Consider the following 17,777-nt stretch of genomic DNA (forward strand, 5'->3'; position numbering starts at 1 on the left):
TGCGTTTCCCACGCGCTCCAAATAATTTGTAATGCCTGATTTAGGGGTTTTCAATTACTCTTAGCAAGTTTCTAATTAGAACCATATGTCTAATGTCACAAATAAAAAGTTAATTAACAAATTTTAAGTAATTATTTCACTTATCGCGATGATTAGCCTCCTTATACTATGTTCCCCCGGCCGTATAACTCACCTGTACAAACTGCATTACGTTCACGTTTTTTTTTTTTTTATCTTTTTAATTTGTTAAAGCAAAACGCCGTATTATGAAACAAAAAAAACTTTCGTATGTATTTTTTTTTTTTGCGTAAGGGTGGGGTAACATTGTTATAAACTCAAACGTCTTTTCATATCTTACGGGTAATACATTAAACGTGACTCCCATCAAGACTAAAACAGTGACCTCCCCAAGTTACTTTTTTGTTCACGAGCCGCCAAAGCTTGGAACGACCTTCCCCACAACACTCTCAAATTTACTTTATTCGAAACAGTAGTTGCGAGCGAAGCTGTGCTCACATGGTGGTATTTATTCTGCCGTATTTTACCGGACTTTTTCGTCGTTGTTCAGTGGGAATGTACCATTGTACGTCTTCTGTATATAATTTTGCTTATGTTTGTTTTGTTTTAGTACTTTCTGTTACGATGATGACAATGATAATGATGGCACATGTATTTTGCGACTTCTTCCGTCCGACGATGTCGCAGCGAATCAAAACGCACTCGGCTAGAGTGAGTCTTTTGTCGGCAAAGCACTAAAACACGGGAACGCATTATGCACTGACACCAGTTAGGCCTTCAATAATACCTTCGCCGACCGAGCCCCGGCGGTTCAATAAGAGTAATTAATTAATTAATTAATTACCTAATTAATTACCCGACGTCTTCGGCGAAACTTGGGACGATCGAAGTGACGGGGTCTGCCATCAGGGCCTCAACTACGCCTCCGTTCACCCCTAAGCTGACAGTGCGGTGGAAGCCACAGTCGCTCGGCAGACCGACGAACCGCCTCAAGGGGTGTCCAAACAGGACACTACAAAACGCACGACTCCGACAAATCGTGAAAATTAAAGCGGGCGCGCCCGCTTCAATTTTCACGATTTGTCCGAGTCGTGCGTTTTGTAGTGTCCTGTTTGGACACCCCCTCACTCGCCTGCCTCCGCTCTCTGCTCGTGGGTACCCGGCCGGACTATATTCGAAAGAGGGACATTGAATACAAACAGGCAAGACTGGCTTTCCTAATTGTATATTACAAACCAACACGCTCAAGCATCTCACTACAGTATATTCACACGATTCCTTTTCATATAGGACCTTTCCGTCGCAGGAGAAAGCGTGCTAATAATTCTGCGTGGGGGCGCTGTGACCCCACTACTCTCGCTGTTCCGCCCTGCTGCTCAACGGGTTCTGTTTCGCGTGGTCCGATTGTTTACTGTTGTGTGATCTAATCGCAAATCGACATCGGGGAAGACTTCTGGCATGTTTTTCCACCAGCTGCCCAGCGATGTGAATCGCCAAGCACATCGTGCAAGAAGAATATACCATGGGAAAACCTTGTTGCGAACGATACGTCTCCATATACGGTTTTGTGCAGCGGGCATTGGAACCGAAGGGTTAGGTACCGAGATAGAGCATAAAGAACCTAGTCTCAGCAGGGGTGCTCGATGGGTCTTCAAAGAATGTAATGTCTACAGCCGAGAACGCCCGAAGACAATCCGTTTTGAAGCTATCGGCATCAACTATGGCATCGGTATCGGCATCAAATAGTGCATCAGCATCAACTATCGGCATCAACTATTGGCATCGGCATCAACTATGTACCGAAAATCAGAAAGCGAAAGACAGATGTGTTGGCTCTTCAGAAGTATTGCGAACAGGTACTGTCATGCCTCACTGGACAGGCCGTAAGACAGCGAGCGCGAACCAGTCCGGCCGTGGTGGGTATATGGGCAGGAGCGTGATGCCATGACGAAAGATCGACGTAAGACTGGTCCAACAAGCACGTGGCTTCCACCACGCTCTCAGCTTAGCCGTGAAGGCACCATAACAATGCCAGGGGGTTCAGGTGGACTGGAGGCATACAATGACGGCTGTTTGAATTGTTTGTTTGTTTTTGGCGAGGTCGGTCCAGTTTAGCCGACGCATTGATTTCGGGGTTCGCGTGCGCCGCTCCAGCAACCGTCGGCAATGCCAAGGTCTCGTCGCCGCCTGCAGCCCTAATAATCTCTGTCCGACACGCCTGACTTGTGCCCCTAACATCGAGGGCGCTTTCCCCACCGAGGAGAAATTCGTGAGAACTTTCGACCAACAGAGCCCAGAAAAGTAGGCTGGACTTTAGAGTATCTTCTGTGTTGTTGTTTTCCTTCCTCTTATTCGCATCATCAACTATGTCTTTTGAAGGTCTCGGTGCGTGTGCAAATCTTTTACGGCGTTCTCGGTTTTTCCCCCTTCTTGTTGGTTTCTTGTTGTTTTAGGTTTATTTTTTTAGTCTTTTTGCTGGCCGACGTCTAAAATGAGGTATATTACCTCCGAGCTCGCGCATTACAGAGAAAGTGGGCGATACTGCTAAATATCAAACAAACTGATAAGAAAAAAGAGTGTGCTTATTCTTTATGATAGTGCTGAGACGCGCAAAATGTAAAAGGGAAGGAGTTTTTTTTTTTTTTTTTTTTTTATGCGTGTCACATTTTTTTTTTTTTTTAATGTAGCGGGGAAATTGAACTGGTGTAAATACGTGTTATATTTCTGCGTTACATTCTCGTTCGGGACATTCTTTGTTTGGTACGTAACTTAATCCTAAAAGATTCTACCCGTCTGGTATATTCCAAAGACGCTCTAAGTGCGTAGCATCTATAGTTATGCTCTGACGTCACGAGACACGTTAACTATGTAGCCTAGATGGCGTCACGTGACTTAACGTCGCGTGATCATCCAGAAAGCACGTGGTCACGTTCCCTTACGTCTATGCACGATAGAAACGGCGCACAAAAGACACGCACCGATCGAGGAAGGAAACGCAACCAGCGCCGCGTTTTATATAGTCACGAAGCAACTCGCCCACATCGCCACTTCCGACTTTATCGTCACGTGACTATGTGACGTGACGTCATCGAGGCTACATCCATGGCGCGGACAGTGGGTATTCGCTGGAGTTTGTATATTTTAGGACGCTCTAGTTCACGTGAATAGTTGGTATGGAATGCACGTTGCAAAAGAAGTTCCCCGTGAGCACGTGCTCATTCACACATGCATCGTAGAAAAGATACGGTGTCCGTTGCAGGCAGCTCTTCATATGCACATATGCTTCAGACATTTCTGCAGACAGTTCTTTTTGTATGGCCAATGCGACAGGGGCCGTCGCACAAGGACGAAACACGTCTCGGACAGTGTCTGCACGCCGTCTTTTGTCTGATGTATACGCAAGGTTTCCACCGCACTGCTCCCGTACACGCGTTCGTGGGCAGAAGTATTCTCCTTTCGCGGTGTGATCCGCTGTATAGCCCCTTCCGAGGTTCGAGGGGGCGGCCCCCGTGTGCCGAAACACGCGTCTTTGGGAATACCATACGAGTTAGGCGTATAGTACGTACGAACTGATTCAATAGCCCGAGCCTTTCGCGCGAGCGTGTCGCCAACCCGCTGCAACTGGAGTGCTTAGTAAGGCAAGTCGGAATTCGAGTCACGTGCCGCGGTGGCCACCGCGGACTCTCCCTTCAGTGTCCAGTGGAAGGCGGTCTCCCCGATGGGCACTGATTGGGCATCGGGCCCCTTCATTAGTCCCGGCGACCGTTGTTCAGTCCGTCCGGCCCACTGCTCCCCTCGGTTTCCTCGCCGTTGTCGCTGTTCTCCCGCTCGTTAGCTTCACCTCCGGTTAAATTGTGCTTTGCGTATTTTTCTTTTTTTCATTTAACGAGAGCAATTTATGTCTTTTCAGTTTCAGATCTCCGTAGATTTTTCATATGAGGGTACACACTCTTTTTTTTTTTTTAATCATCTACAGGTTACCAACGACCGCAAATAATATTAAAAACAGGAACATGCTTGAAATAAAAGAATTGATTCCTCCGGAATAGCGCTATCGACCGCGGCGGACGCCAGGTTACTCCGAGTATACAAAAGGGATCAGATGCATTATTTACCTGAAAACTAGCTACCTATCGGCTTTCGAAACATTGCCCTTAGCTCGCACATTGCAATGCGGCGAGAAAGTGAGAAAGAGGAGAAGACGCGCCGGTGACGTCAGAACTCCTAGCTCTGGTTGGAATGATTAGAGGGTATAGACGTAAAGCTAGCAGCCTTTGTCTCCACCGCACTCGTCGAACGCTTTAGAACCTGGAACACCGGCGTCCGGCGTTTGGTTCTGGCATTCGAACGCGTTCGACGAGTGCAGCGGAGACAAGCGCCAGCTATAGCTTCACGTCTACCCCCTAATCCTTCCAATCAGAGTTCGGCGTTCTGACGTCCCCTCTCCTCCTCTCCCTCAGTTTCTCTGCGCATTAAGTTAGGGTCACACATGCGCATGCATCATGCAAAAGAGTATGGAAACACGAGTCACCGCAATATCCGTGGTTCGAATGCCGCGTGTCAAGCGTTCTCCTTGAACTCGTTGCCACGCGGCATTCGAAGCAGGGATCTCGCGGTGACTCGCGTTCGAATCTGTATGCAGACCGTCTTCTTGTTGTGATGTATAAGCTCTGTGACCCCGGCTTTAGAGGTGTGATTTTGCTGGAGTTCAGACAATCTGGCATATTTAAGCGGCGAGGATTATAAGTACAGACGCCAGGTCGATTGCGGGAGAACTTTAACGAGTACAGTACAACGGCTAGCCTGAGGTCTTTACACACGATGCTCATCCAGATGGAAACGGGCAGGTATGCGAATCGGCTTATTCCAAAACTCGAAGCACCTCATCGCTTCATAATGCCACGTTATGAATTGTGGGAATCAGTGGGAAGCAAAATCCATACGCGCGCACCGCTTCTGGCCCACAGGTTCAACGAATGTAATGTGCGCAGTGTCGGATATAGGAAAGTAGTCTATGGAACCCAGGATTATAGGCTCTGCAGCGCGAACGTTCGCTCCACGCGCTGCGAACTGCCGTGCGTTTAGAACGCACTCGGCCACCGATCCCCCGCCACAATTGGTCTGGCACCAGGGCTTCAGCGAGACTGGGGCGTCTGCGCGCGATGGACGAGAATAATCTCCCGTCTCGCGGTCATCATCGCCCAGGGGTCGTCGGGTGCTTTCTCGCGGACGCGGCGAGTGCGAATACAACGGAGAAGAAAAAGAAAAAAATGGAAGTAAAAGCGGCCTCCACATGGGACAAATAATCACCGCCACGGGGGGAACGGAAACACGCTCGTCTCGTTTCTCCGTCCGGCCGTAACCTCCGAACGAAAAAAAAAAAAAAAAATAAATAAATAAACGACCGGAAAAAGTGGTCTACGCGAGATGTTCCTCGGCCGGCGTCTTTTTTTCCCACGAGTCCGGCGGTGGGCCCTTCCCTCCTCCGCCGCCGCCGTTGCTGCGATCTCGTTTGATTTCCCTTTTGTGCCGACGGCGCCTCTCCGTGCACCGCTAAGCCGACAGTGCGCTGGGAGCTTGCACGCGATCGCCGAACCAATCAAACGGCTCCATTTCGCCACGTGACCCCGCTCCCTTCCGGTCTCTGCTTGTATATTACAACAAGGTGGAAAGTTGGGCGAGTTGGTTGATGGCCATATTGAATGGGTTAAAACAGCGCAAAGACGAAGGACCAGTAAAAGGAAAACACTACTTCTCGTCCTCCGTCCGTCTTCGCGCGCACCTGCTGCAGCTTTTTGGCCCAGCTACCATCTTTCTCTGGGAAAGATAAACAAGATTGATCGATCGATGCTTATTAACCGACTCGACCAAAATTTTAACAGCCGAAGCCACGCTCACACTCCTAATACAACGGACAGTCTGCGAGCACTATGGGGACTGTCACATCGGCCGTGCAAAAACTCTCTGGAGACGTCTCTCAGAATCTGCAATGAACAACGTGTCTTTTGTACGATGTCCGAGCAAACTCGTCTGGCTAGGGGCAGGAGCGTGATCACGTGGGACAAGCTAGACGCGTGACTTGGTCCTAGCTTCCTGTCCAGTGTCGGCTGGGAGGTGGGCAGCGGCGGGGCGGATCGGCCGGCGCCCAGTTCGGGCCCCCTCTCCCGCTTTGGGGTTCATCCTTCGCGGACGAAGAGCACTAATGGTGCTTCTCCCTGGGGTGTGCGCTCCGGTGTCGGCGGCCATTGCAAAGCCTCGCATAAGTTGATGCCCCTTCGCCCGACCACCGCACCTGGTTCGAGCGCTGCCGGCGTTGGAATGGCGGACGATTTAAGCGGGGCATTAGGGGAGGCGTTTTCTCCTTTGGTTTATGTTTTTCTATATTTTTTCCCCGACCCGCTGATGGTGTTTCTGTCCTCCGTCTCCTCCGACCGTGAGGTAAAGCGTCGTCTCTGGACAGTGGCCGCCTCGGAATATATTATTGGTTGCTTTTTTTTTTTTGCGTGTTTTTGTTTTATTGCTTTTGTTGATAAGCGCGTCGAAGCGCCAACATTGGAGCGAGAAGATAAGCATGGAATGGAACTACACTAGTCGAAGCTGAAGGACAGAGAGAACGAACTGACTGTAAACACGCAAACAAGTTCGACATAGAAAAAACAAAAACAACGAAGACAAATATTTAGAACCAGATTTTTGCCTCCTGAACCCTGTATTTATTTACAAAAAGGGGGAAAAAAAGAGAGCGAGAGTTCAGTAAGCGAGCCACGGACAAGGGAGTCACCTGGAGCGCTCTGCGACTACGAACGCTAGAAGGATCGGTGACTGCAGGCCACCGTGGGAACGACAGGAGTACACAAGGAGAGTGGACGGGAGATGATGCCAGTTTTCCTCCTCGCACAAACTCCTCGGAAAAAAAGCGGTTCCCCCTGCATTTTTTTAACGCTTTTTCTAGTTTAATTGGCGTAATAGAGAGAAAAATAATTGCGACGCCCTCGTGGGCTTCGAAGCAAAGGGAACAAACTTCGAGCGTTTTCTCTACACTATGCAGACCACTTCAGTTGTGATTTTATATAAAATCTCTGTCCCTCCTTCCGTCTTAACATTATCGTTGGAGGCGCTGTCTCAGATACCTACTTGCTCCGGCCCCCTTGGCCACCGAGACGGTTGGTAAGTTTACCTTGGCGATGCGTACGAGATGCTCACGATCATCCCACACACCGCGCCCAGTTGATGGCGATCAACACGCGGCCGGCCCTTACCAACATGCGCACGCGCGCACACACTAACACACAACACTTACGCGCACATACGTACAACATAGGCATATACTCATACAAGGCGAACATACAGGCACACACACACACACACACACACACACACACACACACACGCACGCACACACATACACACACACGCGCACACACACACACACACGCACACACACACACACACGCGCGCGCACACACACACAGGCACACACACACACACACACACACACACACACACACACACACACACACACACACACACACACACACACACACACACACACACACACACCTGTTCTTCTGTCTCTCCGTTGGCGTCGCTGGGTATGGGGCAGGCCGGTATTTGGGTCGCCTTCGTCGGGGCCCTCCGGGGGCCACCAGAACACGTTTTCGTCCGACGCTGCCCCAGTGAATAGAGAAACGCCGCCAGTGGGGCGGCTCGCCTCGTCCCGCGCGCGTGCTCACGAGCCATCCGAGCGTGTCCGGTTCGGAGCAGCGCGCCCCCCTAATGACGAAACGAAAGTGCACGCTTCCACCCCCCTTCAATACAGGGATGGAAGGGGGGGGGGGGGGGGGGGGTTCATTGGGGGCCCCAGTTTCGGGCCCCACACCTTGGGAAGTAGCATCCGCCGCCTGATGACGTCACGTCCACGCGTAATCAACCAACAGAACGCGAGGCGCCTGCTTGATTCTATCGCTCGTTGTGGGGTGCCGCCGCCTTGCCGCTTCTGGGGCTGAATTGAAATAGTCGCTGCTGCTCCCTCCTCCTTGTTCGCCCAACGCCGTTCAGCTGCCGTGTCGACGTCTCTCCTACTTTTTTTGTCTCGTGAATTACGGGATGAGGGTAATTTATAGGACCAGTTTGGGACAAGGTTCTTTGGGTACGCGCTGCTGCAGCGAAGCCTCGTATCCGGAGCTGCTTGTGGGCGTCGCAAGAAGATTGGATAGTCCCATTCTTGCGATGAGTTGTTCCTCGCGTTTCGCACCTGTCAGAATCATCGCTCCACCGAAATAGTTTCCGGGGAAAGTCACGTGACCGAACGTGGGTGGTGCACAAACAGCAAACGGGGCACATAACTTTGCCGTGAATAACAAAAGTAATAATAATACAAAAATCCTGGCTTATATATTCCGTTCACTGCTACGAAAGCGTTTTAGCGCTTGATTGATTTTGTAATAAAGAGCCTGTCTTACGGGAAGTTTCCCACTGCTCTATCGCGGGGTCACGAACATGTCTGTAGACCGTTTTTGTTGGTCCAATGGGACCGTTACGCAGGGAACAAACACGCGACAGACAGTATCCGCAGACTGTCTTTTGTGTAATGTATTACGACCGCGGCTTCGAGGTATTTCGATAGATCAAGAGATGAATCATAAAGCCTCGCGTCCACACGCGCGCCTCCCACGATGCTGCACGGAGCCGTCCAGATGGAAACCACGACCCCGGCGACGTGTCTAGAATTAACTGCTGTCGGATCTCACGCTACGAAATGGAGCAGATAACTGAGAAAATCCGCACATGGCTGCAGCAGAGCAGATGATAAGGACGAGTTGAGACAGCTGTGCTTTCAACGCTCTATGTACCCACGTGCGTCGCCATTACGCAGTGCCAGCTGGCCGCGCGGTTCAAGCTCCCCGAGCACGGACCACGGTGGCACCGACCAAGCCATCGAGTAGACGCCTCGCTTATTAGAAGAACAAAAAATATTGTTGCCGAAATCGTTACGCGGTTTGTCGTTCAAATGAAATGGGATTTTGCACCGTCTTGTACCGCTTAATAAGCGTTTCTTTATTGAACTCCTAAGGAACTGCCGTCGAAATTCTAGGAAGGTTTTTCGTGGGCGTCCGTAAAATCTCATATCGCATTAAAAAAAGAAAAAAGGAATCAGTTCACACAATTGTTTTATCCCGCGGACGGTCCTCCCGCGACCGAGCAACGACTCTTTTGTTGTAGCATTACTACAGTTGAATTTTTTTTGTTTTTTCTTACTGCGTTTAGAGGTACTCTTCATAATTGTATTTGCCGCTCACAATAGTATACGCAATCTTTGCGTAGAAACGCTGTTCGCGTGAAGTAAAGGGCCTGCCGATGTGCCGCACCGACCTGCAGCACCACCGCATGCGGCGTGGCATATTAGAGCCGCGCGTTGGTGTACAATCGATGTAGGCATAAAACAGACGCGTGCCGGGGCTTCCCTGGTTACAAACCCAGCCACGGACGTCCAACTACGTAAGGTTCGCCCGTAAATGCTATCGCGTTAAAAGACAAACATAATCTAGCAAAACGCACGAAATTCATTGTCCTCGTCCAGCGCCGCTTCCCGCGTAATTCGCCCAACTCGGGGTTGCCCAACAACGCCTGTCCGATTTCGCACAGTTGGCGAACGCGTTTTCGAAAAGAGGGATCTTTTCATGTCAGACACTTTTTTTTTCTTTCTCCATCGTTGTGTTTAGCCTCCGTAAGCGGTTATCTGCCGCCGACGAACAGAGCGCGCAAATCGTTCCCTTTCGGTGCGTGACTCAGCTTAATTCGATGTGTCAGCGTGAGCGCGCGCTCGCGGGCACACGGTAGCGTTGATGAAACGCGCTCGTCCCTGATTCGCCGGTCAGATGTGCATAGAGAGCTCGCCTGCCTCCCCCGGTTTTTTGCTCGGTGATGGATGGATGGACGTAGATGGACGGAGGTAGGCAGCCCTGCGGGCGTGTGGGCTCTTCTTCGCATATCGGGGCCCCCTAAGTGGACGGGCCCGGTGACGGGCATTCCGTCTTGCTTCCGTTGGAGCACCTAATCAGTAAGGGCTGCTGGGCGAATACGCAGACAAGCTGAAAGAGAGAGGAGGTGATGAGAAGGCCGAGCTCCGATTGGAAGGATTAGTGGGACGTAAAGCTACTCTTGTCTCTACCCTCCGTTTCCCTCCAATCGGAGCGAGCGCCGTCTGCCCTTCGAGGCGTTCGAACGCCGGACGCCAGCGTTTGGCGTTCGAGTTTCGAACGTTAGAACTGCGTAATACGAAGATTACGTTCGCGAGAAAAGGGAACCGTGTTTTTCGGGCCGCGTAAATAAAGGAGCGCAATTTCGTCCGCTTCTTCTACCCGAGCTCTGATTGGCTCTGATTGATGGATAGTGGGTAGACATCGAAGCAAGCTGCCTTGCGGTCTACCCACTATCCTTCAGACAGAGCCAATCAGAGCTCGGCGTTTCTGAAGTCACGACAACCTCCGTAAAAGAAGCAGACGAACTTGCGCTCCGCATAGCCACGCAGAAAGCTCGAACTCCGTGAGAATGTGACGTAAAAAGATAATTGAAAAATAAGAAATTCCTCTTTGAGTCGAAGTCCACCTAAACCTGATATTGTCAGAATAAGAACTGACATTTTGGACGCATGTGGGATTTATGTCAGTGAAAAGGACTTGTCAGCCAGCAAGAGCACATTCTATTCTTTCTTGCGGGCAAGCTTTTTGCCACCGAAGTAGATACTATATAGTGCCCGCAATGTCATACCTTGTTTTATTGCCAGGTCTTGGTCAGCTTAATCAAACTTGTGGAATTTCTTCTAGATTATATTAACGAACGGCAGCGAAAGTAGACGCTTAATTTTCCTTTGTTTGTCCTCCTTTTTGTTTGGGAATGATGAGAACGAAAATAATATTTCGAGGTTTTCAGTTGACGTCACATCGCCTCCGTCAAATGGATCCGACCCTCGCCACGAATCGAAAAACTCATTTTCGTCAGATATGGCACTCTGATTTAGCTGGCAAATGTGCGGCTATATGCGGAGGGCCCCTCTGCTACAAACATCCGTCAACCATCTTGTCTGAATTAAAAGTGTCACAATCGACCTCTGACGGACAAATCCACTATATTACGTGGGATATTCATGTACCTTGTGTGCCATTGCACGGGTCGATTATTAAGATTATTCTGAAATGCTGTCAGGAATCCTTGAGCAACTAATGGGATACGTATTATCTTGTTTTTACACTTTCTTGTTCTCGTGCGCCCATGTTTTCTTAATTATCTCAGTCAGTGGTTCTCAACCACTAATGTTTCGTGGACCCCTTTGGGTTCGACAGAGATGATGGAGGACCCGTTTCGTGGCGAGGGGAAAGAAAATGTATAGGTTAATTATGATGATGCTTTGATAAGTGGATCTTACTAAGGGCTAGTGTGCTGTAGACTTCTTTCATTGACATACACATGATCAAACTCACCCTAAAATTAAAACGTTCCTTCTCAATCTGGAAGAAAAAAAAAAATTACAACTTTTCTTGACGTGCCTGATGAGACAGGGCTCTGCGGACTCCTAGAATGCCTTCGCGGACCCCCCTTTGAGAACCACTGATCTAAGTCATTAAGCAGATAGCTGGGGCTGAAGTCAAGCCTTTATAAACTTTTTTCATCTTCTTTTTTTTTTTTTTTTTTTTTTTGCATTGCGTTGCCGTGCTTTGCTGCCCAAAGACCGTGCGGCACATTCTAGGCGAGTTCTTCAACGCGCGCCAGGAGCCGTATCAGGCTCCATAGCCATCGACGTGCTCCCCTTCGATTTTTTCCCCTATGTTATCATTTTACTACCTATTTGATACTGTTTATCATCGCTTAATTAATATTATCATATATAAGGTGGGATGCTCGCTTGTTCGTAAGCGAATACTCGGTGTTTCTCAACTGTTTTTGTCGTATCATATTTGCTTTTTCAAAGCTTCGAAACAATGGCGAGCCTTGCGGTAAGGCTTCAACATCAGTGTTTATTGTCGCTTCGTTTTGCGTGCGTTTCTTTTTTTTTTTTTTGTTCTTTCTCATTTGTGTTTTGGTCGCGTTTTCTATTTTCTATTTGATATTGACTTCTGTTTAACTCAAAATTAGTCTGTGGAGGTATGAACGGTATCTTTGCTTGTTTTAATATTCCTCCCTGTATAAAATACGTTCTGACGTGATTTTTTTTTTCTATCCTGCAGGGAGGCTTTGCCCGGGTGCACGAGCTCACGGACTTGACGACGAACCGGGTGTACGCCGGCAAGATCATTCCCAGGTCCAGGCTCAACAGGCCCTACCAGAAAGAGAAGGTGAGTGGCGCCATCTACCTCATGCGTGGGCCACACGTGTTACATGCCAGCAGAGAAAGTTCGACTTACTTTAAAAACAAAACAGTTTTAGTGGTTTTAGCGTCGTCGTCGCGATGAAAGAATGCTTTTTTATGTTCGTTGTAACCTCCCGCAATGAATTGTGAATGCACTCACGGCGCAACTCAGCGCAGTAAACACGCAGTGAGTGACCTTGCGCTTTTAGTGTGGGTATGTACAGGCGACTAACTCTACGCGGGTTGCCTGGTTAGCGATGTAACCAAGCCGGCGCGCCTGGCCGAAGCCCAGCGTATAAAACGGCGGTGCCGTGCCAGCGGCCGGCCTCGGCGCTGGTCCAGGAAGCGATTGTCTCTTCGGCAGACTTCCGGCCGTCACGCGCTTCGGCCGCCGACGTCTCCGCTGAGCGCACGAGGGAACGACGAGTTCCGCGGCTCAGAATCGTACGTCCCTCAAACGCATCTTGTGTTGTGCCAACACCCCTCGTTGTCGCGGCAAGTTTTGCGCATTATACATGCGCCGCGCAAAGTAGGTCTTACAAGTTCGCTCGTTGAAAGGGAAGGAACGACGCGCGTTTGAAACATGTACGTCTTGGACATCAATCTAATCGAAGATGCACCTTCATCGTAATGCAACACTTGAAGCGAGAAGTTAGTGTCGTTCCGCGAGAAGCCGGACTTTTTTTCTTGTTTTTGCCTACAGTTCTTGCGCTGAATGAAGTAGTAGAGCTGCATTCTCTACGTCACCATACGTCACCCACTGAGGGCCATCGCGGGTCACGTATCGTACACGATTGGAGATCGAATTTCGACTAGTTTTATTTGCATCTGCATAAACAGGTGCCGAGGCCGCGGACAAAAAAAAAAAAATCTTTGTTGGTTTGGCGAGGTCCGGGTCCCGAGTGCTTGGCAAAAAGTAACATAGATGCAGAAGAAAAAAACGAACGTATATACAGAGAATAGATTTGCTAACCGGTTTACGTGTGATACTACATATAAAAATAAGTAGGTGCATTGATTTGCGATGTAAACTGCAAATGTCAATACCAGGCTTGTAAAGTACCTAGGTACAAGTAACTGGAAATCGGTATATTGGTACTGTCGTTGTACCTGAGCTACAAACGGAGGTACTTTCATTTCTCGGTATCTGTATCTATATCATAGGTCCATTTTCCAGTGAATTGTAACGATGTGAAGTTACTTTTTACAGGTACTTTTCTTTCTACTTCGTCAAGATGGTAGAAACTATAAATCTTGAAGCATTAACACACTACCATGTGCCGTGATGAACGTTGAGTTGGGTACAACCTGGGAGGCACTGACTTGATCGAACGACGTTTTAGCGAACGAAGCCCCACCCATGATGTTTCATCGAACGACACTTTAGCGAATGGACCAATTTATCGAATCGCTTCGGAACTCCGTTTAGGGAAAATAGCGACCTGCTTCCTTCATCTCAAACCAAAATCGACTTCTTTGCGTGTTTGAAGCTCCTGTGACAGCTAAGAAGGGAGGAGATAACTTAAAAGATGTGCGCAGTTTCTGTTTCTGTTTTTTCTGTTACTTCTGCTCTTCAAAAAAAAAAAACAAAAAAAACCAGTCTCGGGGTAAACGACGAAATGGTCGCAGTTTCTGTTGCCTGTATCTTGTCCTAGTGGTGGCTCTCTTCTGCCATAAATACAATATAAAATATAATTGAAAATAAATTATTATTACAATCATAAAGCAATGTAACATCGCGTATATAATACAGTTTCCACTCAATAAATCGGACTCTAATTTGGCAGTTATCGAAACTGAAAGAGTTCCGAAAGAAAGAAAAAAAACTATGTTTCATCTGACTAACGAAAAAAAAAAAAAAAAACACGAGGAAGGTTGAAGCCTTTCATTGGTTGTCGCGAAAGTTAGGTTCATATAGACCTTTCCAAAAATCACCTCCTGCGCGCTGCCATCTTTGTCTGCTGGGCTGTGGAACGCCTTCTGAGCATGCGGTGCAGCTCTGTTGTGCGTATATCAGACGCTGCGCATCCGTCCACAGCTCAGTGACTCGGCATTTTTCACGCGGGTGATAAGCCCTGGAAAGGTCTATATGCACTTGACTCATGCATTTCTTCATGCGGCCGACGTCTTCTGCACCCGTCGGCGTCAGCACCGGCCCCTAGGGCAAGAACGTCAACAAGCGAGTTTCGCCGGTTTAGGCGTGGCTTGTAAACAGTGGAAGCTGTGTCCTCGGTGATCCAATTGGAGCGTGGGGATAAGGCACGTGAGGACTCAACTCCCATGTGGACATTACATTGACACCAATAATGGTACATTTATCGTACTCGTTTTTGTGTGAATCCTTAGTATAAAAAGCTTTACTTCCAATACATTCTGATAAATTTGGGGAAAATAAAGTATCTTTGAAGTAACTATACCTGTCCTGTACCTAGGTACATTTGTAAGCGAGTACCTAGGTATACCTTGGCGTATGAGTAACTGTATCTTAGGTACATTTTTTTAAGTAACGTTTTCAGCCCTGGTCAATACTAGCTAAGGTTATTGCGGATTCGGCTGGGTGTGGTGTCGAATACGTGTTCTAAGTCAGCCCGTGCCGTAGAGAAGTTAGCCAGGGGAGACGCGACGTAATGCTTTCATCGAGCATAAAGCGGCGCTGCAGCGCTCGACCATGGTCCTTTACACGGTGAAGCCACCGAACACCACCCTGGACGGCTTGCCCGGACACTTTCCCGGGTTCAGCCATACTTGAGACCAGTTGAAAGAGAAACGTCCCAGCGAGCAACTGACTAAACAACATTGGACCCACATCATCCCGTAACATCATCCCGCCACCCGCGCCGACAAGCTCCATTTCAACATCGTCAGCACCTCTTTGTCATCTGTACACAATCTCATCCCATCGTCCTTAGATGCGGCGCCGCAGGCCTTCCTGGTATGGGCTACTTGCCTTTCTGCGGCACCGCGGTTCTCCTGAACCAAAATAAATATTATTATTATTATTATTATTATTACAAGCGTGGGTATCTGTCTACACGCGGTAACAAAGCGTCTAAAAGAAGCAAAAAAAAAAAAGTTCAGGTTTTTCATTTTCGTAAAGGAGGAAGACCAGCGCAGCTGTACTCGATACACTGTGTGCTTCTTCTTCGTCGTTTTTCGCGCTGTTTCCCACGATGAATTCTCACCAACGCGCCCAACTATCCATTCTCCTATTACAGCTGGAAAGGTTGCCGCCATCTACGAGAGACGGCGGAAACCATACTGGTTGTGTGCTTGCCGCCGTCGCTTATAGATGGCGGTAGCTGTCCAGGTAGGTTTGTGTCGACATACACGGACACGATTCTGGGGAACCTAGCCCTTGTTTAACAAAACAAATGCAGCTACCGCCTTCCGTTCTTTCAAAACGATAAGATTGCTTTTCTTGTAACTTTTTTTCTCGTTCTTTTCTTTCACAAATTTACGTCTCCCAGCGTATTCCGGCAGCTTAGCGTCTGCGAGAAATATGAAAAAAAAAAAAAAAATGCGGGCAATGACGCAGAACCGAAACGCGACCGAGAAATGTTCGATTTTTCTCGTCAGAGGCGCGCTGCCCAAACGTGAAAGGGACGTGTCTGTTTGCTGTTTACGCTCGCTCTTTTCTCGGAACGAATTTAGAGTGAATCGCTGCAGCCCATCAATACCTAGATAATAAGGCCGGCTGACTTTTTACGTCACGTAGCGCCGACCAGAGGCAGTGCGCGGCAGGGTGTCGACACAGCAGCCCCGAAATATCGAGGCCATTTTTTTTTTCCTTCTTAGGTCACCTATTACGATCGAGCGGTGGGATCGGAAAATCATTGGACACGAATTGCGCCTTAACGCACACAAATGTTGCGCTCAAAATGTAAAACAAAACAAAAAAAACTATATTTTTGGGGTGGAATGAAAGCGTAATCGGAAAGCTATATTATTTCTTCCCGAGTGAAACTGAACATTTTTCTTTTCGATTTTATTTTCGGTTTTAGGGGAAAGTTCGGGTATCTTAGAATTCATTCTACGCACCGTCGGTTTGCCACCAGAATACCCGATGACATGCTGATTCTGAGATCATGCTCATTGCTTCGAGACGTTCTTCCTCGCAGTGTCTTTTACGCGGGTTCTTCAATGTTCTATCGTTGCAATAAGTGCGCACTCGCTAGAGCTTTTTAATACCCACTTCTTTGGTTTCGTTAGGAAATGTGATTCTTAATTTTCTTTGCACGCGAACAAAAACCGTTATAGACCATCATTTTTTTCCCCAGTTCTAGAGCAGATCAATAACTCTTCTTTTTTTTTTATGTAACGGAACTTAAAACAGAACAGACAACGCTCCGACTCGCTGGCCACGTCAGCTTTCAGGCTGGAAGTCGTATTCTCGCTGATTTAACACGAGTGCCACGCCAGCGCTGACGCTACAGCCGCGCCCAGTCTGTGTCCCGCTTCCGGTATCTGACCTAACAAAAATCCATCACTCTGGCCTTCTTATTTAGTGGAAAAACTGGGCGAGTCGGTTAAGCACAATCTTCTCTGTCCTTCTTGGTTTTAGAGCGCAGCTCTTAGGCGCCCGTTTCCGGCTTGAGCGGCGTCGCCGTCGGCGTAACCAAGGTCACCCCAAGGTCACGTGACCCCAGGTCGTGTGACCCCCAAGGTCATGTGACCCCTCCCAATGTCACGTGACCCTCCAAGGTCACGTGACTCCCCCCGAGGTCACGTGACTCCCCCGAGATCACGTGACTCCCCTGAGGTCACGTGACCCCCGATGACGTCATCGTCACTGATGACGTCACCGGCATCCGCATTGTTATCGTCATCATCACTGATGACGTCATGAGTGACGTCACTGATGACGTCACCGGCATCCGCATCGTCATCATCGCTGATGACGTCACCGACATCCGCATCGTCATCATCACTGATGACGTCACCGGCATCCGCATCGTCATCGTCGTCATCACTGGTGACGTCATCAGTGACGTCACTAATGACATCATCGGTATCCGCATCGTCATCGTCACTGATTACGTCATCAGTGACGTCACTGATTACATCATCGGCATTGTCATCGTCACGTGACCCCCCCCCCTCCGGTCAGTTGACCCCCCCCCCAGTACCCTTCCCTCCTCCTCCTCAAGAGCTGCGCTCTAATTCGGCGTTACAGGGAGTTGTAAACGGCTTTCACTTTTTTTTATTATTATTTAGGATGTTTGAGTCAATGCGCGGAGCTCTCGCCCGTGCGTCTCTTATGACATCACCCCCAGTCAAAAGCACCTAATATATATATATATATATATATTATGTGTGTGTGTGTGTGTGTGTGTGTGTGTGTGTGTGTGTGTGTGTGTTATTTTGAGCCCCGACATTTTGACGTCATCCTGCGCTTTCTTTCGTGCGTGTTTGG

At 48.7% G+C, this 17,777-nt stretch overlaps 1 protein-coding gene across 2 annotated transcripts in view; it reads left to right on the forward strand.

Annotated features, from left to right (window-relative positions):
• Window positions 1-17,777, forward strand: part of LOC8030216 (serine/threonine-protein kinase PLK2) — a 317,717-nt gene that overhangs the window by 253,134 nt on the left and 46,806 nt on the right. For both annotated transcript variants that reach the window (XM_042293145.1, XM_042293146.1), the window contains exon 2: window positions 12,243-12,350. In XM_042293145.1, the coding sequence (XP_042149079.1) occupies window positions 12,243-12,350 (108 nt within the window). The remainder of the gene's footprint in view (window positions 1-12,242; window positions 12,351-17,777) is intronic.

This window comes from Ixodes scapularis, unplaced genomic scaffold (genome assembly GCF_016920785.2).
Source record: "Ixodes scapularis isolate PalLabHiFi unplaced genomic scaffold, ASM1692078v2 PGA_scaffold47__10_contigs__length_4178495, whole genome shotgun sequence".
NCBI classification, from domain to species: domain Eukaryota; kingdom Metazoa; phylum Arthropoda; class Arachnida; order Ixodida; family Ixodidae; genus Ixodes; species Ixodes scapularis.